At 49.3% G+C, this 23,337-nt stretch overlaps 1 protein-coding gene across 2 annotated transcripts in view; it reads left to right on the top strand.

Annotated features, from left to right (window-relative positions):
* CD58 (CD58 molecule) overlaps positions 1-5,626 on the top strand; it is a 44,197-nt gene extending 38,571 nt beyond the window's left edge. Inside the window, exon 6 of one of the 2 annotated variants that reach the window (XM_074319317.2) lies at positions 4,794-5,626. In XM_074319317.2, coding sequence (XP_074175418.1) covers positions 4,794-4,830 — 37 coding nt within the window. In that variant the 3' untranslated portion in view covers positions 4,831-5,626. Of the gene's footprint in view, positions 1-2,427 lie in introns of both variants that reach the window. The other variant, XM_074319318.2, reaches the window with a different exon arrangement.
* The last annotated feature ends 17,711 nt before the right edge of the window (positions 5,627-23,337 follow it).

Below are 23,337 nucleotides of genomic sequence, written 5' to 3'. Positions count from 1 at the left end.
CAACTCTCTGTACCTCAGTTGTCTTCTGTGGAAAATGAGCATAACAAGAACACAGAAATAACCGTGGTCGTATACGTAATAAAAGCATAGAAATACCAACATGGAGAAATGAATATAAGTCAAATGCTTAGAATAGTGACTGCCGCGTAATACTGCTCAGGAAACATTGGCTAGTATGAGTATTAGTATTCCTCAAAAAAGAAGCCAAAAGCAACAGGAATTCTGATCCTTGGTGCCCAAAAGATGTGGCATTACCAGGCATGGCAGAGGAGTCAGACAGGCTCTTCTTTGGGAAGAAAAATGATGAATTTGTGCTTTGACAGGTTGAGTTTGGGGTGTGGGCCCATTTCTTGGGTAGTGATGTCCGGTGCATAATTGGAGAAGAGGTTTTAGGAGCTGGGGCTGGAGTTGGGGAGCATCTTTATCAGGATGGTCCCTGATGCCCTCAGCAGCTGAGGTCACCAGGAAAGAGAAGCTAGAGGCCGTTGGATGGTGGGAAGAGGTGGAGGAGCCAGTGGGAGCCATCATGAGGACCAGGGGGCATCCTGTTAGCAATCTGGAGGGAGGACACCGTGTTAGGGCTGCAGAGAGGCAGGGAGACTGGCAGTCAAGACCTTTGTGGAATAAGCCGCTATTTTCCAGAAAGCTCTTTGTCAGTGGCTGGAGTCGGGGTGAAGCAGGGGTTGCTGTGCGGAAGGAGGGGCCTGGGTGAGGTGGGACCAACAGATGGACGATGAGGTTTCCTTTCTCCCCAGATTGGGGGTAGAACAGTGACCAGGTTACCTGGAAGTCAGCTGTGACAGGAGGCTGGGGGACAGGATTCTAAGGAGTCCAAGCCCTGCTAGTCCTGGGGTGCAGGCTGGGCAGAGGCAGTGAAGCCATGAGGGGCTGATGGGCCAGGAGGCCATGGAGAGAGGGGCTGGACGGGAGTCCGGCAACTACAGGTGTGCTGAGGGGAGGCGCAGGTGTGCTAGCAGTGAGGTGAGGACAGGGGGTGACAAGGGGTGAGGGTCAGAGGTGGGGCATTTCAGCTGGGGGTCGGTGTGTGTGTGCCTGGTGTGGGTGAGATCCCTGGGGGGACCTCTGCTGAGATCCAGGTGGTTGCAGTGGAGGCGTGGCCATCACGGACAATGACAGTGGAGGTCATTCAGGGGAGGGCTGTCATTTAGGGCCACCCAGAAAGGCGATGGAGTACTCCAGAAATATCCCTTCACTGGCTCCTTGATTGACTCCACAAACATTTGCGGAGATTACTTGATGGCCGGTACTGTGTTAGCCGATGGCTTGCGGTTGGTCTACGCAGTGAGGTTAGACATTGATGGGATACTAATAAGCGCATATTAGGGCTCTGACCCTCAGGAAGCTTATGGCCACGCTGGGGAGAGTGGAGGAGTGCCTAAGAAGCAGAAGGACTTAGGCAAGAAGCACGTGTTGATGGGCCAGAATGTGCAATGTGGGTGGTCAGGGCTGGGCAGCCAGCAAGGGGAGAAGAGGCCAGAATGTTCCTGAAGATTTTAAAGGGAGTAGGATGCCAGCTGGATATTTTGGGAACTCTGGTGTGGTCTGATCCGGTCTGATCTGGTCTGTCTGGTCTGGTCTATGGAAATCCAGACTGTGGGGCAGACAAAACGCCAAGAATTGGAATCTCAGTATGAAGGGACTTGTTGAGACAAAGCAGCAGCTTTGGGTGTGGCTGAGTTCCTCTTTCATCACCACAGAGGAGAGTGAACAGGAAGAGAATTTGAGCTGGAAAGAAAACCATTCCCAGGAGATTCATGTGGTGAAAAAGGAAATAAATGCTTGAAGGGGTGACCGTTTGCCCACAGGCCTTCCGGTCTCAGATTTGTTATTGGCAGATTTCAGTTGCACCCAGAGACTGAGTTGGTTTGAGGAGACAGGATTGTTTGTGAGTGCTACGCACTGAAAGTGTCGTCTCCGGTGGGTTCAAGACCCGTCTCCGTCCATTCTGCTCCCCGGCACCCTTGGCTTTTGATGGGCTTATTACAAAAGGGCAACTCACATAGAATAGGAGAGTACTGAAGACTCTTGGTCTTAAGATTGACGGCATTTTTTTTTTTTTAAAGAGTTTATTGGGGAAGGGGAACAGGACTTTATTGGGGAACAGTGTGTACTTCCAGGACTTTTTCCCAAATCAAGTTGTTGTCCTTTCAGTCTTAGTTGTGGAGGGTGCAGCTCAGCTCCAGGTCCAGTTGCCGTTGCTAGTTGCAGGGGGCAGAGCCCACCATCCCTTGTGGGACTCGAGGAGTTGAACTGGCAACCTTGTGGTTGAGAGCCCACTGGTCCATGTGGGAATCGAACCGGCAGCCTTGGTTGTTAGGAGCATGGAGCTCCAACCGCCTGAGCCACCGGACCAGCCCAGATTGACGGCATTTTACAAGTTACTAATACAACACATTTCTTTTATAGCTCCAGTTGATTAATAGAAGATGGAGTCAAATACTTAAGTTATTTAACTGACTTTAGAAAACCTCCCTGACTCACCATTCAAGTATTACATCATCTTTGAGGAGGTTTGAAAGTCTTACTGGAGTTCGTCCTTCATCAGAGGTCATGTTTTTAGAAGAAACATCAACAAATGAAGACAAAGCATTAAGACTAGCTTGGTCACCTGGAACTTTATATGACTGAGTGCTCCTTTCATGGCCTCTGGTTTTTTTAATCATAAAATTTGCCCAAAGGGCAAATATATATATATTTTTTGTATAAATTGTATAAATAGATATATATTTGTACATAAGTAACTAGGCCGTCTGGCTTTTTTTCTATTAACCTAGAAAAATGAAATTATCATATGCTTTAGGAAGCTTTTTACTGAAATCTACACTGCATTTCTCTTTTGTTTTAGAGGAAAAATAATTAATTGTAGGATCAGTAGTGGAGCGAAGGAGAAAATGGGCAAAGCACTTGCACTTGTGGAGGTCCGTGGCTGTTGATAGGAGGCACGGACACAGGGGGGTCTTCCCTTTCTCCTGAAAACACCACATCCCCACCATCCAAATGCAGGTGTAGGACCCACGTTGGGCAGGGAGATTTGTCTCATTAAGATCTCTGACCCACTTAGTGTACTGTGTTAGTTGTCACCCTGGCAGGTAAACAGCAGAGAACTTAAAATTGTCATATATGATTGTGGAACAGCAGCCTCTCCTGAATAAGGAAGTGGGGGGCCCTGACTGTCCCCCCCACCCCCCCAGGCAACCATCATATAAACCTCAGACAGGAGCCTACAGGTAAAGGGCTTGCTCCCGAGCCCACTCTGCCTCTGGAATTCCTGTCAGTGAGAGTCTTCGGCTTCAAAGAGGAAATAATGCTTTTCCACTTTAAGGCAGGTTTGTGGAAAGGGTCTCCTTCCAGGCTCCCCGTAGCCATCAGCAAGAGTGAGTCTCCCGGGAAGACCCCACTTCTCCCTAAGTCCCCCCACCTCCAAGTGGCATAGCTTCCTACCAAAGCTTGTCTCCAACTAAGCTTGTCAAAGCCTTTATTCCAGGCCCTATAGGGAGCCCGGGACTTAACATCCTTCATCTTCCAGACTTTCGTCCCCATATGCTCTCTAGGGGCCTTTCTGACTCCATCCATCCACAGCAAAATTCCGCGTGTCCTCTCCTATAAATGTTCCCTATCCATTTCTGTTCTCACTGACACCTGGTTCTCCCTCTCCAGGGGCTCCTGTTCCCTCCCCTGTGCCCCGTGTACGCTGGGCCAGAAGGAGGGAGGGCGTCCTCTGGCTCCACTCTGCTTCCAGACCCTTTGCTCCTTCCTCAGCTTTGGCGACCATGCCAGTAGATCACCACAACCCCCCCCCCCTTTCTACTACAGACTTTAGCACCCGGTCCACATCACTCACATTTCACACTGCTCCTTTCACAATCTGATGCAAATGCAATCCTACAAACGCAATAAAAAGTGCCCTGGCGTGGTCTCCCCCCAAGAAGAGCTTGTCTTTCCCCTCTCAGCAGCCACTGCCCTGGTCCTGATCTTTCCGTTACCCGTGGCGGCAGCCCTCTCCCAGCCCCAGTTCTAGAATGCCCACTCTATCTTCCCCATCACTCCCTCGAGGTCCCCACCGCCAACAATCCCGCAAGCCCACCAGGGCCTGCAAGCCAGTGATTCCAGCACCTTTTCGCTGGCCCTCAACCCCTTGCATTCGCGTTTGCCCTGCCTCCTTTGGATCCCCATTGTGTGTCATTATCAGTACTCCTTTACCGTCACTCTTTCACCCTCTTAGTTATCTTTCTCATTTGGCCAAATCCCACCCACGAGTATGGGTACCTCTGCCAGTTCCCCTCCTGCACCCAAACTGCACGTCCCAGGAGGAAAATGCACTGCAGGCTGCTCATTTCATTTCCATGACCACAGAGCTCATGGAGTTGATATGGGAGAGCCTCCTCGCTATAAAAATTTTGTCTCCTGGTCCCTATTTTCTCAGCTCCTTAGCCCTTAGCTTTGATTACTCTTCTAATCAGTTTCTGAAGCCTAGACTAACGATTGTTCCTGGCCTGAATCACAGAATGTCTCTCACCCCTGCTTTAGCTAACTACTTAAAAGCCTGTGACTTGCCAACTTCCCCCAGGCCATTCCGAAGCTAACTCTTGGCCATCCCAGAAACCAACTAGGTTTTAACTTTCCCCCAGGCCAGCATACTTGTTGATGTCCTTTCCAACCCATTCTGGGCCCAGCTCCTGGACAATTGATGCCACCTAACTGACGGGTTGAATGGCCACAGGCTCTATAGAGCTAACGGATTTATTAATTAAAATCTATTTTTCCTCATTCAGGGGCCTTGGGGATACAGGGGATACCCCAGCAAGATGACCAGTCCCAACCAAAGAAGCCAACGTGGTCTTCCAAGCGGATCTCCAGACCCCTTCCTCTCATCTAAGATGAGACAGGGCGAAAGTTCCGTGACTCCCCCAATAGGTAGGGACAGCTCTACACCACTGCCCAGCAGGAAGCAGATACAGAAGAAAAGACCTTCTGTCCCTCAACTTCCCATAGAGATGTTATGGGGATCATGTCTCTCAAGGGGAAAACAAGGCAGGCAGTTAGAGGTAGGCATCGGGTCTCTGCATTCCTGCACAGCCCACAGAATGTGACCAGACCACTCCTCTCTGCCCCAAACTTGTCCTTTACATTGTAATTATCTACCCCTATGAGGAAGAAATACCCAACTAGATTAAACCGGCCACTCACACCTGTGCAGTAAAGGCCACAATGACCTTCATTTCACCTGGGCCTCATTATACCATCATTATAATATCATACATATGCCCGGAAGTTCATTAATATTATAACAGACTGAATTCTGGGAAGGAACATGCGCAGTCTGAAAAGATGAGGTAATAGCCTCTTGTCAATGACAGGTGTCAATCCAGTGGTCCCAGAAAGGAACAGCCCATTCTAGAGAAAAAAGGAGAAAAACTCCAAATCCTTGCCAGTCCAAGCCTTTTTGAGCCTCCTGAGCCTTGCCTTTGCTCGGGGCCGCTCCAAACCCTTTGGAGTGTACTTTCTCTTCTAATTAGGCTCTTGAGCCATTTTCTGTGGCTTGGGTCCACTTCTATTTCTTTGAAGAGTAGTTTTTCTTCTAATAAACTGCTTTTTCATTACTTTACCTCAGCATCTTGTTCAATTCTTTGCTCAAGACTCCAAAAACCTGGCCCAGTCTCAGGTAACAGAGTCACGGTGTTTCTCAGATGTGCTTATTGCATCACCCTGTTCCATTCACTGTCTCCTCCTCACTCTTCTTAGACCTATAACCCCGTGTCCTGACTGTCGGTTGCTCACCTTGCTCCCCATGTCACTGAAAAAAATAAGAGCGTTCGGAAGAGACCCCTCAGCCTCCCACCACACGTTTACCCACCTTTGCCTCCTGTTACTGTGAACGAACTCTCCTTGCTCCGCCGAAAGCCAGTGTCTCTGCTTGTCTTAGTTGGCTGTGGCTGCCATAACAAGCAGAGACGAGGTGGCTTAAAAACAAATATTCGGGCCAGCCCGGTGGCTCAGGCAGTTGGAGCTCTGTGCTCCTAACTCCGAAGGCTGCTGGTTCGATCTGGGTCAACTCCTCGAATCCCGCAAGGGATGGTGGGCTCGGCCCCCTGCAACTAAGATTGAACACAGCACCTTGAGCTGAGCTGCCGCTGAGCTCCCAGATGGCTCACTTGGTTGGAGCGCGTCCTCTCAACTACAAGGTTGCCAGTTCGACTCCCGCAAGGGATGGTGGGCAGCGCCCCCTGCAACTAGCAACAGCAACTGGACCTGGAGCTGAGCTGCGCCCTCCACAACTAAGACTGAAAGGACAACAACTTGAAGTTGAACAGCGCCCTCCACAACTGGGATTGAAAGGAAAACAACTTGACTTGGGAAAAAAAAAGTCCTGGAAGTACACACTGTACCCCAATAAAGTCCTGTTCCCCTTCCCCAATAAAAAAATCTTTAAAAAAAAAATTAGTGCTCATAGCAAAATATGTATCTGTTTAAAAAAAACAAAAACAAATTTTCTTTGCACAGTTCTGGAGACTGGAAGTCCAAGAGCAAGGGTGCCAGCTGTTCCGGTTCCCAGTGAGGGTCCTCTTCCTGGCTTGCAGATGGGCGCCATCTTTCCTCTCCTGTGTCCTCACAACGCAGGGCGGAGAGCTCTAGTGTAGCTTCCTCTTCTTGTAAGGGCACCAGCTCTATTGGATCAGGCCCCCGCCCTTCGGACCTCATTCAACCTTTGTCACCTCCCCACAGGCCATATCTCCAAATATAGTCATGTTTGGGGGTTAGGGTTTCAACATAGGAATTGTGGGGGACGAAACATTCTGTTGATGACACTACGTATGCATAGGGTCCCACCCCCCCACCTACTTAAGGATACCACCCTGTCGTTATGCACCTCTCTCCCCCACCACCAATTTTTACCTTTCTACTGCATCGTACAAACATACTGTCATTTCTCGTATCGTCAGAAAACCAAAATACTCTTGATTCCACGTCCCCATCCAGCTCTTGTCTCATTGTTCTGCCATCTTCTATAGAAAAGTTCCTTGGAAGTGTGATGTGTTCTTTTACTTACTCTTCTCCCACTCCTTCCTGACCCCACTTCAATCAGGCTTTCACCCCCACTCCTTGTCAAGGTTACCAGGGACTCCCTCCTCCTAGTATCCAGTGGTCAGTTTTGAGACCTCTTCTTATTCTGCTGTCGGCAGCAGTGGAGCACAGTGGAGCACTTCCCACATACTTGTTTAGTGCTTGGTAGGTGCTAGATGGGAGATGACGGCAACTCAGCATCACAGGACCAGTGGACCTGAGAGCACTTGTGAGTATACGAAGTCCTAATGGAAGCAATTGCAAAGAATGGAGGAATTATAACCCTATGACCAGCAGTTCCACTCCTTGGTGTATACCCCAGCAACAGAAAAAACAGACGTCCACACAAAAACTTGGCCGTGAATGTTCACTGCACTCCATGGAAACAAATTAGAAACCAGAGGCAATGCATTAAGGGTGTACAAGTCAAGGTGGGACAGAACTCCCAAAACGGACTTATTCTCAATGACAGGAACTTTATCCAAGTCAAACTATCGATAAAGGAATGTATATTGGTATATGTTAGGTTAACAAAAATGTTTTATATATCTGTATTTTTTAAATTTCTTACATCTACTCACATACATACTTTTACATTAATGCATAAATGTGATTACAGTGGTACCTCGGTTTTCGAATGTAATCCGTTCCGAAAGACCGTTGGAGTTCTGAAACGTTTGAAAACAGCAGATGGCTGGGCCTCAGGCTCTTGCACTCAGCGGGAGCCACGTGACATGTTCGACTTCCGAGGCGTGTTCGAAAACTGAAGCATTTACTTCTGGGTTTATGGCGTTGGAAAACGGAAACGTTCGCGAACCGAGACGTTCGAAAACCGAGGTACTACTGTACATTACATGTGATTGTGTTATATATATTTTTAATTTCAGTGCAGTCTGTTTTCTTTTCCTTCTGTTCGGCTCCCCCCTCCCTTTTTCCCATCCCGTCCTATCCCATGACTGTCCATCCCCTGAAACCATGATGACAATGGGGTCCGGCTCCTGCCATGTTTTCCTCCATGCTCGTTTGTGTTGGTGCACATACACGGGTGGGGGTGGGGGTGGGGAAGGGTGGCATTACTCTTTTTTTTTTTTTTTTATACCCAGAGGATAATTTTATACCCAGTTTCCTGCACTTTGCTTTTCCTCACCAATTATTCACGGTCATCCCTGCGAGGGACCTGATGTAGCTCCACTTTATTTATGTATTTTTGACTAGAGAAGTCTGTGCCATTGTTGGCTGAGCAGTTGAAGGAGGTGAAATGGGAGGAGGGTGTCACCCGAGTCGTGGCCGATCCTCTGGGGCTTGACCTCCACCTGGTTGAAGGTCTTGCCGTGGCAGACGCCCACCATGCTTGCCCACCCTCTCCGGCAGGATGGTCATGTCCCACAGGGGGGTCTTCACCGCCTCCGGCTTCTCCACTGGGGCGGGTGCCGCCTTCTGGGCTTTGCGCAGGCGCTGTCGCAGTGAGTGCTGCTCCCCCGTCTCGTCCTGGTTCAGCCACCGCCACCGTGGGGCGCTGTGCAGCTGCTTCCGCTGCTCCCTCCACGTCGCTGTCTGGAGATGACATCGAGGCAGGACAGTTGTCACAGGTGAAGTGGCGCAGCTGGAACCGTGGGCAAACCGCTGTGCTCCTAAAGCCTCCAGAACCCAGGGGCCACCCAGGGCTCTGCAACTGGTCCAGGTCCACACCGCGTTAGGTGAACTTAGGTGAACTTACAGAATGTCCTTTGCTGCTGCTCCACTTCCGCCATTTTACCTTTTTTTTTTTCTTTTTTTTTCAGAAAGGCCAGTTTATTCTTGTTAATGGTTTTTCCATTCCCAGGCACGTCGGGACATAGTCAACCACTTCCCCTGTGGAGGACATTCACTTTGTTTCAAGGTTTTGTGTCTTTTCCGTCATAAGCAAAAATTCATTATACAGCCTTGTGCATATAACCCTGCATTCTAGTATTTTTATATATATGGGGGAGATTCCCAGGCGTGGAACTGCTAGGTCAAAAGATATATGTATCTTAATTTTAATTTTAGGAGATGTTGCCAGATTGCTTTCCAAAAGGCTGTGTCATCCAAGAGCAATAATTAACCTTTTCCTGCAACCCCACCAGCAAGAGGTATTATCAATATTAAAAGTTTGGTCATTCTGATAGGAGCAAAGGAGTTTCTCATTGCAATTTAAATTTACATTTCTCTGATTACTAGAATCTGAAAACTTGCACTGTTTTTGAGTCATCGGGGATTCCTCTTCTGTAAATCACCTGTTTGTGTCCTTCGAAAACGTTTGTTAAAAAAAAAAAAAAAATCATTGACTCAGTTAATTTTGCAGCTGGTCCATCAGCTTCCATTCCCTGTCCCGTTGGATAAGACTGAAAAATATTATACATATTGACATGTTACTATCATAAACCATTTGAAAAGAACAGAGGAAATGAAAGCTGCAAATGGCTATGAAAGTGATATGAAAGAAGAGGCTAGAAAACCCAGAGCAAAAGGAAGGATGAAATAAAACTAGGATTCTTGAGAGGATGGAAAGTATCCCTGTCGTGCTCAAATTAGTATATGGTGAAAAAATACAGTAAAGTCTTTGGTAATGCAGATTGGTGCAGCTGCTATGGAAGGCAGTGTGGAGGTTCCTCAAAAAATTACGAATAGAATTGCCATATGACCCAGCAATCCCTTTCCTGGGTATCTACCCAAAAAATCTGAAAACATTTATACATAAAGACATGTGTGCTCCAATATTCATTGCAGCTTTATTTACGGTGGCCAAGACATGGAAACGACCAAAATGTCCTTCGATAGATGAATGGATAAAGAAGTTGTGGTATATATACACCATGGAATACTATTTGGCAGTAAGAAGAGATGAAATAGGACCATTTGTGACAACATGGATGGATCTTGAGATTATAATGCTAAGCGAAATAAGTCAGACAGAAAAGGCAGAGAACCATGTGATTTCACTGATATGTGGTATATAAACCAAAAGCAACAAAAGAACAAGACAAACAAATGAGAAACAGAAACTCATACACACAGACAATAGTTTAGTGGTTACCAGAGGGTAAGGGGGTGGGGGATGGGAGATGAGGGTAAGGGGGATCAAATATATGGTGATGGAAGGAGAACTGACTCTGGGTGGTGAACACACAATGGGATTTATAGATGATGTAATACAGAATTGTACACCTGAAACCTATGTAACTTTACTAACAATTGTCACTCCAAGAAACTTTAATTTAAAAAAAGAAAGAAAGAAAAGTCGTGTTTAAGAGGGGTATGCACATTCAAATGCATGCGCGCATACACACACACACACACACACACACACACACACAGTCATTCATTGAACATTTACAATGTGCCAGTCATGGTGCTGAGGGCATGTCTGCTGCATCTCACTCTTCACTGGGAGGTAGGTGGTACTATGATTCCCATTACATTATTCCCATTATACAGATGGGAAGACAGGCTCATAGAAGTATAGTAACATGGTTAAGATTGCATTGCTAATAAGTGGTAGAACCAGGATTTGGGCCCAGGTCTGCTTGACCCCCAAGGCTTTATCTGGTAGATGAGTGGGCCTGAGAACTATCCAGGAGCAAACACTGTGGACCAACACTGCTGGCATTAAGGAGCTCGAGTCTAGACCTAGATTTGGAAAGGGTTACAAAGCAAGTTGGGAGGAGTCAGAAAAGCTAATGCCTGGGTGGGGATTTCCTGAGAAACTGGTGTGGTCAGCAAGACTGAACTGGGACAAGGAGAGCTGGCAGGCACTACAGAACACGAACACCAACCGCTCCCTCCCCCCGGAAGTAATTACCCAGAGGAATAAGTGAGTCACATCCTTGACTGCTACTCACTTTCACACACCATCACACATCACTGTGAAATGAGTGGCACAGCAGTTAGAAGGAAGTGCTCATTTAAGGAACTCTTGTTGACTTAGCCCCTGGGGGACAGAATGGACAGTCTGGTTCTTGCTGAATTCACAGCTGCTTTGACTTTAGCACCTCCCCCCCTCCCAGCCTTGGGGTGACAAGACCTCCTGAGGATGAAAGATCCAGAGACCTGTGTGACCTCCTTCGGGAGGTCATGGAAGTCATGGAAGCTCTGAGCCTGGTCAAACTGACTGCAAGATAAGGGTAACAATGAGTCCCCTGGACTCAGAACGCCTTTGGGATGCACTGTCCCAGTTCCAGCTCCTTATCTTAGAAGATCACCGTGTAGATGCTTACTGATTACAAACTATCGCTTAGCATTTTCCCATTCAGGTCACTGGAGCCACAAGAGATGCGATGACAGAGGGGGGTATCATGAAAGAACAGACCTCCGGGACATCATGCAGCCTCTGGGAGAGCTCTGATTTTCCCTTAAACACCCCCAGCCTGCCTGAGAATGGTGAGGCAATTTTTGGAGGTGTTAACACACCAGACCACCGATGCGCTGATAATAAATGCTTATTCTATGACCCAACTCCTGTGTGGATCTATTGGCTGAAGGTCACAGGCAGCACAAGTCCCAGACTCATTTGGCCTCCGGTTACAGTAACACTCTCCTACCCACCGTGGGCACGGCAGGTGAGGGAAGTGGTGGTACAACATAAAAAAATATAAACGGTCATGTTTGCGAGGAGTTGGAGTGGCAACGATGGAAAAGCCTAGACTACCCATAGGAAGCATTTGAGAGACCAGAGGGACGATGAGGCTGGTTCCATTTCAGCTACAATGAAGGGTGAGAGGTCCGTTGCTCTAGGTCCCCCATCTGGGAATATGGAGATGTTAAATAGGAATCCGTAAGACCACGGGGCTTCTCAGAACAAGCCCCAAGCTCCACCCGCCCCCAGTGGCCTTCTCCATCAGAGCGTCTGCCCTGAGGTGTCTGGGAATCTGTGAAGACTGTTCAGCTGTCGGAGATTCAAGCCTGTCTCAACCCTGGACTCTCAGTGTCTTCACTGCACAGTAGACCAGCAGTACCTGTCCACAGTGAATATTATGGACGGAAGACTAGCGCACAGCACATTTGGTGCTGGATAAACACTTGATGAACTTGAATTCACCGTTTACCGCCATTCTTCACTTTGGTTGTTCGCCTCCCCAGTGAGGGCTGAGGAAAGGAGAGTGGAAGGAGGGCAGATGAGTTAAGCAATTCTGTCAGACACTGTGCTGTGTGCTCTCTCCCTGGAAACTCATCTCACCCTGGCAGCCCCCTGGGAGGGGTGCATTGTTAGCTTTCTTGCACAAATAAGGCACGTGGTGCTCAGGGTAAGCTGTCTCCCTAAGGTCTTACCTTTAGAACCCGGACCTGACACCCAAATCTATTCATCTATCGTACAACGTGCACAGTCTATTCAAATCGAGTTCCTTTTCTCACTGACAAGGTGAGAAAACCTCAAGATACGAAAGACATGCAGATGAGAGAGGTTTCCGACACAGTCTGTGCTGTTAACTATTAAACCATCCCTTGGATGACTAGATCATGACTCCTTTTTCTTGTCTTACTCTGCCTGCACCCCCAGGGTGGAGAAGCCTAAAACTAGAGCGTCCAAGGGGCCTTCGAGGCCATCCCCTCCAGCCTCTAGGAGGGAGGAGACAGAAATTCCAGAATCTCAAAGGCCCAAAGTCACCCAGTTAGAGCCTGAGCTCCTGAGCCTCCCTGCCCCCAGAAGTGCTTCTCCGCCTCTCTGTGCCCGTTTCCCAGGAGCAGGTGTTGGAAATATAGCACGAAGGACAAGGGCTCATCACTGCATTTCCCTTTGAACTGGACAGCTGGCCCACTGGACCAACACTTTCTTCTTTCAGATCTGGGACATCTGATTGCTCAGAAATGAATGTTTCCATAGAAAGTAAAAAATCCTGGCCGGCCCTGTGGCTCACGTGGTTGGAGCTCCGTGCTCCTAACTCCGAAGGCTGCCAGTTCGATTCTCACATGGGCCAGTGGGCTCTCAACTACAAGGTTGCAGGTTCAACTCCTCAAGTCCACAAGGGATGGTGGGCTGTGCCCCCTGCAACTAAGATTGAACATGGCACCTTGAGCTGAGCTGCCGCTGAGCTCCCAGATGGCTCAGTTGGTTGGAGCGTGTCCTCTCAACCACAAGGTTGCCAGTTCAACTCCCACAAGGGATGGTGGGCTTCGCCCCCTGCAACTAGAAACGGCAACTGGACCTGGAGCTGAGCTGCGCCCTCCACAACTAAGACTGAAAGGACAACAACTTGAAGCTGAACAGCGCCTTCCACAACTAAGATTGAAAGAACAACAACTTGACTGGAAGTACTACACACTGTTCCCCAATAAAGTACTGTTCTTCTCCAATAAAAGTTTTAAAAAATCCTTTAGGGAGAAAGACTGCGAAGGGAAGGAAGGGCACAGCCTGGAGAAACGACCGTGCCTTGAGCTCCACGCTCCGGATCGAGGTCCTTCTTCACCCAGGCTCTGGTTCTTCCTTCCCTCCCTCCCCCGCCCCCGCCCCCAGGTGGAGTTCTGCCATCAGTCTGGTGGCTCCTGAGCACTGCCCATCCTCCCCGCAATCAGCCCTCCTTCCTTGGGGTCCGACACACCCTCCGCTGTCTGACCATCTCCTAGGAGTGTTCTTATTCTCATGTTGATTTCTCACATTCTGCACTTGAATTAGGTCTGGAGCATTCTGGTTTTTTTCAAGGCGGGGATGTACCCTGGAATGAGAATTTTCTCAGGAATCTGACGCACCACATTTAAAAACCAGTTCCTCCACTGACAGCTGTGCACTCTGGGAAGCTCACCTTTTCCCTGGTCTGTAAAAGGCGAGAATAATACTCATGTCTCTTGGGTAGGTCTCATGTCAGAGGCAACTGAATTGTGTCCCTAAAAGTGTTTTGCACATGGTATGCCAGGTCTTACGCTCCTGGGAAGTCAAGCCGTACTGCCCAAGGTCCACCTGGATGTACCTAGAGGTCTGCCCTGGTACTGCCAGCACCCTCTGCCCCTGCCTGTGGCAGTGACTCTGCTGCAGCGTCATTCTACAGCACTGCCTCCGTCTGGAGCCACACTGGGCATGCCTCCCAAGCCATAATAATATCCAGGGTGCAATTCTTCATCACACCCAGAAAGGCCTGCCAAGGCCCCAGAAGAAAGAATGATAGAGTGAAAAACAAATGTGCCTTGGAAACCTGGGCCCAACTTTCTGCTGTGTCACTAACTAGCTCTGTGTCTTGGGGTTCTCTCTGTTTTAGCTGCAGAAAGGCATGAGAAATGTCTCCCATCCCTCCTTCCCAGCCACCACTTTTCTTCGACAGGTATGAATTAGGCATCGTGGCATCAGGGATCCATCTGAAAGTGAACGAAACAGGTAAAGTCCCTCCACGATAGTATCATTGAACTCATTGTCGAAGCACAGATACGTCCAATCAAAGCTATAAATGCAGAATTCCACCCTGAGGCGTGCGCCATAGGAGAGGTTCATGGAGGCAGCCGAGTCTAAAGGTGGATTCAGTCTAGTCGGGAGGTCAGAGGTCAGGTGATGTCTTTTGTTTGAAACCTTGATGGAACAGAGATCTGAAGGGCAGGGAGGCTGTCGCTGGCTGAGAGAGGGTGGAAGAGATTTGCAGGCAGAGGACAGGGTCCGTGTAAAGATCCAGAAGTGGATGGGACAAGGGGTGTTGGAGGAACTGGAAGAAGCCAGTGGGAATGCTGGGTGGAGAGTGGGGGCGAAGGGGGGTGCCTTGGGGGGACAGAAGATGCAGGGCCTTTTAGGCTTTGCTAAGGATTTTGTCTTCCATCTCCTAGGAGCAACGGGAGGCCCTGGAATCATTGTAAAAAGAGGGGACAGACATCCAGGAAGTCATTGTTTAAAGAACGAATGAGTCCATTAGCACCTTCTAGCCCCATTCCTTTATTAGATTAAGTCGTCAGTCATTTACCAAGAGCTCGAACACGTGGGACACAGCAGAGGATGTTTGGATGGAAGACATGTTGGTAGACACAGGAGATGGAAAAATCTGAGGTGGCAAAAAGATGAGGTGATGTCTCAGTGTTCAGGTCTGGACACTGGGTCCCTGGGTCCCTTGTGGGGAACTCAGGGCACTGGGCACAGGGCAGAAAGGGATCAAGACAGGTGTCCTCAGGAGGAAAGAGAGGTTGTCCCCAGATCTTTCACACCAAAGATACCTAGCCCACTTCATAGTCGGCATGAGGGCTAGCCATTCTTGAATACATTATAGGTCGAAAAAGAGAAAACCCTAGTGATTGGGCACTTGACTGAGCCAGTCACTCACCCTCCACCAGTGGGAGGAGCCCGTTATCTGACAAAAGAAAACATGTCCATAACTGAAATTCATTTCAATCCTGTGGGCGCGTCAGGATTTCATGTCAGTGTAACCTGACTTTCCACTGTCGCGTGGCATTAACTCCAGGCCTGCCTGCCTGCCTGCGTACAGCAGATGATTCCAGGGCATAGCTACCTGCTGTTCACGGCAAGCTGCTTAGGAACGGTGAACCCCAGTTTCTGTACCTGTGAGTTGGAAGGAATGAGAGTTGGGTGACATGAGAGAATGTACGTACCACGCTTATCATCGGGTCTCCTCCTGTGACAGACAGCAGCTCTTATTCTGGCACTTGTTCTGTATGTGTGATAAAACTGGAAAGCTTCTATGGGGACCAGGAAGGCCATGTAATCAATACCTGCTTCCCCGAAAATAAGACCCAGCTGGACAATCAGCTCTAATATGTCTTTTGGAGCAAAAATTAATATAAGACCTGGTATTATGTTATATTATATTATACTTATTTTACGATAAGTCCGGGTATAATCTAATATAAAATATAGTGTAATGTAATGTAATATAATATAATATAATATAATATAATATAATATAATATAATATAATATAATATAATATAATATAATAACACAATACCAGGTCTGTGGGGACAGAGTCCCAAAGAGCAATTTCCAGGCTCTTGGCCTCCCATGGGGAGGTGCTGGCTCGGGTGGTGGATGACCGTTGGCTGTGATTGGTTGGCCGTCAGCTGTAACTGGTTAGACAATTGGTTACTGATGTAACAGGCAGAGACGTGAATGGCGGACTGCGGATCGTGTGGCTACTACTGCATGTGTCTTGCCCGGCCGCCAGCGAGAATATAGTGGTATGACTCCCCTACCTATGGCTCCGTGGGTGTTCCTTTTTGGCCTCACCATGTCCTACATTCTTATGAGGGGAGCGGGACCAGAGGCCCCGCAGGCTGCCCCGCATGACAAGATCTTATATTAATTTTTGCTCCAAAAGACGCATTAGAGCTGATTGTCCGGCTAGGTCTTATTTTCAGGGAAACACAGTAGCAGGGCAGGCAGTTAGGGACAGTCGGGGGTGGCAGGTACTGTGGCAAATGGAAAATCCTTCCCTGTCCAAAGGGCGCAGCAGCTCAACTTCTGCCCCTGGCTGCTGGGCGAGAACCCAGAACCAGTGCCGTCTGACTATTCCAGAAATGCTGGGAATCCTATTTTGGAATTCTCGTATTCAAGTCAGATTTATTGAAAACCCCACAAACAATAACAACCAAAACTGACAGCATGATGGACACACAAAACAGGTCCTGGAGCAAAGCTGGGCTGAAGGAAGCCAACACAAAGCTACACAGTGGGCTGACTGCTTTTAGGAATCAGATTTGCCCCCCAGATAAGACTAAAAGCACAGGAAAGACAGTGAAGGCAGCCCCCCAAAGGAGGCACTCCTAACACGTGTTTTAAAATGCCAGCCTTGTTAGAACATGCATACACCAGCCTCCCTCAGAAAGGATCTTGAGAAGGGCGGCACTCATTTAGCTTCCTGTACTCGGACCATTGCTCAAAGACAACCCAGTCTTGCATAGTCTCCGCCCAGGAAGTGAGCTCCTGGGAGCTTGGGTCTGTGGTTTTGGAGAGGCTCGTGCAGGGCGGCGATACCAGCAATGTCCACTGGGGGTCTCTCTCATACAAATTATGACATTGCCATTCCCAATTACTTGGGAAGTGGTAGGTCTGGGACCCAGTGGGATGCAAGGCCAGTTCAGTCCGTCCGAGGACTGCCGCAGCTCGGGCCTTCTTCACAGTGACATGACTACCTGTTACATGTTCACCAAAGCCACACCTGGATTTCTTCTTTTAATTGGGGAAGGGGAACAGGACTTTATTGCTTTATTGGGGAACAGTGTGTACTTCCAGGACTTTTTTTCCAAGTCAAGTTGTTGTCCTTTCAGTCTTAGTTGTGGAGGGCACAGCTCAGCTCCAGGTCCAGTTGCTGTTGCTAGTTGCAGGGGGCTCAGCCCACCATCCCTTGCGGGAGTCGAACCGTCAACCTTGTGGTTGACAGGACGTATTCCAACCTACTGAGCCATCCGGGAGCTCAGCAGCAGCTCAGCTCAAGGTGCCGTGTTCAATCTTAGTTGCAGGGGGAACAGCCCACCATCCCTTGTGGGACTCGAGGAGTTGAACTGGCAACCTTGTGGTTGAGAGCCCACTGGCCCATGTGGGAATCGAACCGGCAGCCTTCGGAGTTAGGAGCACGGAGCTCTACCCGCCTGAGCCACCGGGCCGCCCCAAACCTGGATTTTAAGAACAGCTCTCCTGTTTGCCTGCCAGCTTGTAGTCTTTTTTGGGCACAGACGACCCTGGGAGGTGTTCTCTGCACACTCGGACTTCATGTGAATCATAATACTTCTGTGCAGGTCAGCCCGGTTGCTTTCCAGGCCGGGTGTCTCTCTCAGACTCTGGCACCGAGGGACATGCTGCTTCCTTCCCTGATGGGCTGAACAAGAAGAATATTCCAGGTTTCAGGGATGCCCTTTTGGGAGCAGCTTTATCTGGTCAAACATCCCTAACTGAAAGGTCCAAGATCTGGGTTTGGGTTCTGGTTCTGCCACTTATTAGTTGTGCCCTTGGCAAGTTTTAATCTTTCTGGTCTTCAGTTTTCTTTCTCTGCAAAATGTGACAAATACGACTCTCAAAATTTGTTTCAAGTACTAAATAGGAACATGTGTGAAACACTTTAAAAAGGGGAACCTGTGAGTCATTTGTACTAATACTTTAGGGCAGGGCTTGGCAAATGTTTTTTGTAAAGGGCCAGATAGTAAATATTTCAGGCTTTATAGTTTCTGTTGCAACAACCCAGTTCTGCTAGAGTAGCAGAAACGCAGCCACAGACAGTACATAAACTAACGTGGCTGTGTTCCAATGAAACTTCGCTTTGCAAAAGCCAGCAGAGGGCTGGATTGGCCCACAGCCTGTACCAGTACTTCACCCATCCTTACGGCCTGCTCTGTAAGGCCTGTGAGCCAAGAATGGCTTTTACATTTCGAGAGGCTTGTAAAAACCGAAGAATAGGTGACAGAGGCTAGATTGTACGTGGCTCACAAAGGCCAAAGTAGTCACCTTCTGGCTCTTACAGAAGTTGCTGGCCCTTGCTCTCGAGTGTCTCAGGCGCGTCTTAGCCCAGGAGACAGCAGCTGTGTCTCTGAGCTGTGGTGGAACCTGACAGGTAAGTCACAGTAACGCAGGCAGGTACCAGGTGAGCCCTGGGGCCCATGTGGCTCCAGGACTTAGGACTTTCATGGGGGGTGAAGGACAGAGGGAAAATGGGGTCCCCCAGTTCTCTTTTCAGATGTCTATTTTGAATAGGCCCTATGAAAGAGGATCAGAAAAGATTCCACCAGAAAATGAATCAAGTAAAAGAGGCTTTTGTTTCCTGAATTGTTTCTCATGTGAGGCGACACTTGAATGAACATGAACGCTGAGTCGTGGGGGAGCCCAGGACTTCCGCCCACTTGTGGGGTGGGGGTGGGGGGCTCTGACACAGACCAGGTAAGGAAATCTGCAGGCCAGAGACCTGCCCCCAAGCCAGGATGCTGCTTCTCTGTTCTAGAGTCAGGACAGAGGCAGCAGGTACCAGGCCCAGAGAAACAATCCCCAAAGAAAAGAGAGCAGAAGCCTGGCTGAGGAAAGCAGGCTGTGCCCGTGAGACTGTGGCTTTTGTGGGGGAGACCTAAAGCCCCCATGCTTGGAAGTGGTTGTGTTTGCATGTGTGGGAGGCAGGGGAGAGTGGGGTCTGTGTGCAGTTGTGGTTCTGTTTTCACTACTTCTCTCTGCTCCCCAGCTCGCCTCCCATCCGAGATATGATGCCATTGAGTAAATAGTACATGAGTCCCCTGTCTACCATGAGGAACTGCTGGCTCCTCCCAGAATTGTCATAACTCCAGGAAACTGAGGGTGGACCTGGTGCCACTCAGACCCAGGAGGGCTCGGGGCAGGGCCTCCCTCCCCTTAAGGCTTTCCATAGCAGCTCTGGGTATCCTGAAGAAAAAACTATGCCATTTACTGCTTTTTGTGACTAAAAGGAATACATATTTACTGCAGAATACGTGGAAGATATGGACACATGTAAAGAAGACCATGTAAGACTAATTAGGCCGAAAACCAATCTATTAATTCAGGAAACAATGATTTAATTGAACACCTACTGTGTGCCAAGCACTGTTCTTGGTGCTGGGGATGAAGCCCTCATGGGGACTGCCCTCATGAAGCACATATTCTAGGAGAGGAGACAGTCGCTAGAGCGGGGGAAGGGGTTAAAGACTGATAGAACAGGGCACCGTTTTTGATAGGTGACCAGGAAGAATGGAAGCAAGCTAGCTGGGTATCTGGAGAAGAGTGTTTCAGGCCGAAGGAACGTGTGTGGCAGGTGCCTGCCTGGCGTATTCAGGGACCTGAAGGAGACAGGGTGACTGGAGCAGGTGAGCAGGGGCGAGTGTGGGAGGGGATGAGGTAGGTGGCAGCCAGGCAAGGCTGTGAGGGACCCTGCAGGCCATGGGAAGACCTCAGGTTGTCAATGAGTGAAGCAGAAATCCAACGTGGGCTCTTGAACAGAAGAGGGACCTGACCGGCTTTCTGTTTTGAAATTTCATTCTGGACACTCGGGTGGACGGTAGACGGGCTGGGGCTGCGGGCTGGCGAGGGTGGAAGCTGGGAAACCAATTAAGTAATTGGAATAGTGTAGGAGAAAACGTCTTCCTTGACCTCTTAGGGTCCCTGGCTGGGTCTAAGAATTTAAGTGACATAAACGAGAAAAAACAAACCCCACAAATTTTATTAAATTTTTATATACATGAGGTACACGCGAGCCTTCCTGAGAATGAAGACCCAAAGAAGTGACCAGAGCAGGCAGCTTTTATACCTTTTAGACAAAGAAGTGATCCATTTGTGAAGGATGGACAGGACCGAGGGGTTTGCTCGGGGGGCAGTGAAGGGTGACGAGGTGTCAGGTTTATTTATACGGCTTTACCATCTCTGGTGATGCGGATGTCTTCCTCCTGGGCGGGGAGGGCACCTTTTGCTCGGGAGATTTATCTCCTGCTTTCAGGGAGATGAAGCGGGGGTCGGAGTGTCTTTCTTACGCTGGTTATTTCTTAAGTGCCTTTAATGAAACAAATCAATATGCCAGGTGGCCTGTTTGGGGATGACACATTCTGCTCCTACGACCAAGCTGGAAAAGTGGAGGGAGCTCCCTGGTTGAAGGGGTGGAGATGGAGGGGAGGCCGAAGCCCCCCACGCCCCCCCATGGGCTTCTGCTCTTTCTTCTCAGTGGTCTCTGAGGGGCCACTGGGGAACCCCAAGGTGCCCCGGAGCACAGTTTGAAAACCAGTGGACTGGAGGGTCTCTGAGGGCCCTTCTGGCTCTGGGCTCCTGTGCTGTCACGATGCTACTTACCCGGCTGTTCAGAGCTGTGCGAGCAGGCCCAGGGTCCGTCATCCAGGCCTCTGAAAATGGCAACCCGGACACTGGACAGGGGTCAGGGGCAGGAAGGGGAGACACTTTGAAAATTAATTCAACTCCCACACGTAGAATGTGGGCAGCCCTGTGTGGGGATTATAACGATGAGTGAAAGAAAGTGTTTGCTCCAAGGCGCTCATCGGCTGGGCTGGGAGCCAGGCAGTCACACTAATGACCAAAGTGCCCTGTGTAGGGGGTCTGTGGCCCCGTTGCCTGGCGTTTCTTCCATGTGGCCCTGGCCCGGTGGTTTCCAAATTGGCCTGGTCATGAGGTCACTCGGGGAATTTTAGGTAATGTAGACTCTTCCTGATGGCTCCTTCAGAATTCGAATTCCGTTGAGCTGGGTGGCACCTGGGAATCTGTATGTAAAAAGCTGCTGGGGGAAACTGAGGAGCTGCTGGGTTGGGGATCCTTGGGACGCCCCTCGCCCAGTCTCCTCAGCCGCCTAACCCATGCTTAGGGTAACCACTTACTGTCTGAGCACATCTCTCCTGGGCTGAGCGATTGATCTGCAAAATCACTTCGTGGCCTGGAATATCCCCAGGAGACAACCAACCCCGAGGAAAATACTTTTCTAGAGCACCGCAGATGTCACTGAGGGAGACCCCGTACAGGGGGGAACGAGGGTGCGGTAAGGCATGCTGAACAGGTGGGACCCTAAAATTTATTCTAGAGCCTGAAAGAAGAGCAGGTATTTCCAAACAGAAAGAGAGAGAGAAGAAACGGGAAAGGAGAACGAATCTGTGTGTGTAAAGAGTGGTAATTTTTCTCTCAATTACTAGAAGAAAAAAAAAAAATATCAACACCAGACCAAAAGCCACCAACTAAAAAGATTTCTGTGCGTCAGATGTCTTTTCCTGGAATCCGTGAACTTTATCCTTCAGCAGCCATTAATCTAATATGAAGCCACTTAACCTCCTTAATTGTTCTTTCATTGTCGGCTGGTTTTACATTAACCTTTCCGTCTTTCTCAGAACGCAGCCAGACCTGAGCCAGGAGCTCGGCCCCCTTCTCTTCCTTTCCTTGCTGCATGTCCCCCTTCCCACTCCCCTGAAACCTGCCCCCTTTTCATTCTTAATGTGCTGCCAAGGAGCTTTCTGGATGTGGTACCGTGTTTCCCCAAAAATAAGACCTAGCCGGACAATCAGCTCTAGTGTGTCTTTTGGAGCAAAAAATTAATATTAAGGCCCACTCTTATTTTACTATAAGACCAGGTGTCATAAAATATTATAATACAATATAATATAATATAATACCAGGTCTTATATTAATTTTTGCTCCAAAGGACGCATTAGAGCTGATTGTCCAGCTAGGTCTTATTTTCGGGGAAGCACGGTATCTGTCTGACTCCTGGACCAGGGCCGGACGTTTCCTAAGGGACACATTTTACAAACCAGCCTGCAATGGTTCCTCTATTATTTCAGACGGAGGCTGCCGGTGGGAGGCCACAGCTACCGGCCTGTCAGAGCTAATCAGCCTCAGGCTGTTTCTGTGGCTATGGTATTCAAGCTTTGTTTTCCCTCTCTCCTGGGAACAACTTACTGAAATTGTTTCTTTGGAAAGGACAAAGCATCTGGCCCAGATGCTGAAGGAACATTTGGAAGCTGCCTGTCTGCCATTCTTGGGTCCCCCGTTGTGCCTCGTGAGGGGTGAGGGCCAGGTGGGCTCTAAGCTAGCCTGCGGGTCTGTCTCCAAAGGGCCAACTCATAAGCACCCCTCTTGGGGCTGCCCACACAGCCTGAATTTGAATTCTGACCTCTCCTCCGAGCAGTGAGTCAGTTTTGGAGAAGGCCCTTGACTTTGGGGGTAATTGCTGAATAAATGTATGCAGTGAGCGCTGGGGGAGGTCTTTTGTCCCGTGGAAAGGCCACTGGGGCATTTCTCTTTTACAGTCAGGGAAGAGCTAGAAAGAAGCTTAACATTCACTATGCATAACCTCATTTCATGGGGAGCAGAGAGGCCTTGCCTCAAACTGGGGCTGCTGAATTCAGTCAGAAGCAGAAGGGGTGAAACTCCATGAGGGGGGGTTCTCCCAGTTTCCCCACACTTGTGCTGGGCAGGATGAGGAAAATCAATATTGTCTTTCCAACAGGACACTGGGGTGGCAAGTCTCAGGCAAAGGGGTGGTGGAAGCTTCTTCAAGTTGTGTCCCGCCCAGAGGCCCTTCTCCCAGCCACCGCGGACCTAAGCCAGCTCTTCCATGGCCTTCCTGCCTGGGGTGCTCCAGGATTGGTATTTTGGGGGGCTTTTGTCTGGTGAGGACATCCCACCAGCACCTTCTCGGGCCTCAAGGACTCCCCTTCACTGAGACAGCCCTGAGGATGGGGAAAAGGTAAGCCCCTCACATATCCAGGTCTCTCTGAGGCTGGGCATGTGCCCACAGAGCGCCCCCACCCTGCCCCACACCAGAACTGCTTCTCTGGTTTCGCCTGCCTTCTAGGCACGGGGCCCCTTTCCATGAGCAGACAGTGTCCTGGGCTGCG

Source organism: Rhinolophus sinicus, chromosome 7 (genome assembly GCF_057876585.1).
Source record: "Rhinolophus sinicus isolate RSI-liver-muscle chromosome 7, RSI-T2T, whole genome shotgun sequence".
Lineage (NCBI taxonomy): Eukaryota > Metazoa > Chordata > Mammalia > Chiroptera > Rhinolophidae > Rhinolophus > Rhinolophus sinicus.
This window is presented reverse-complemented; position numbering and strand designations above follow the sequence as displayed.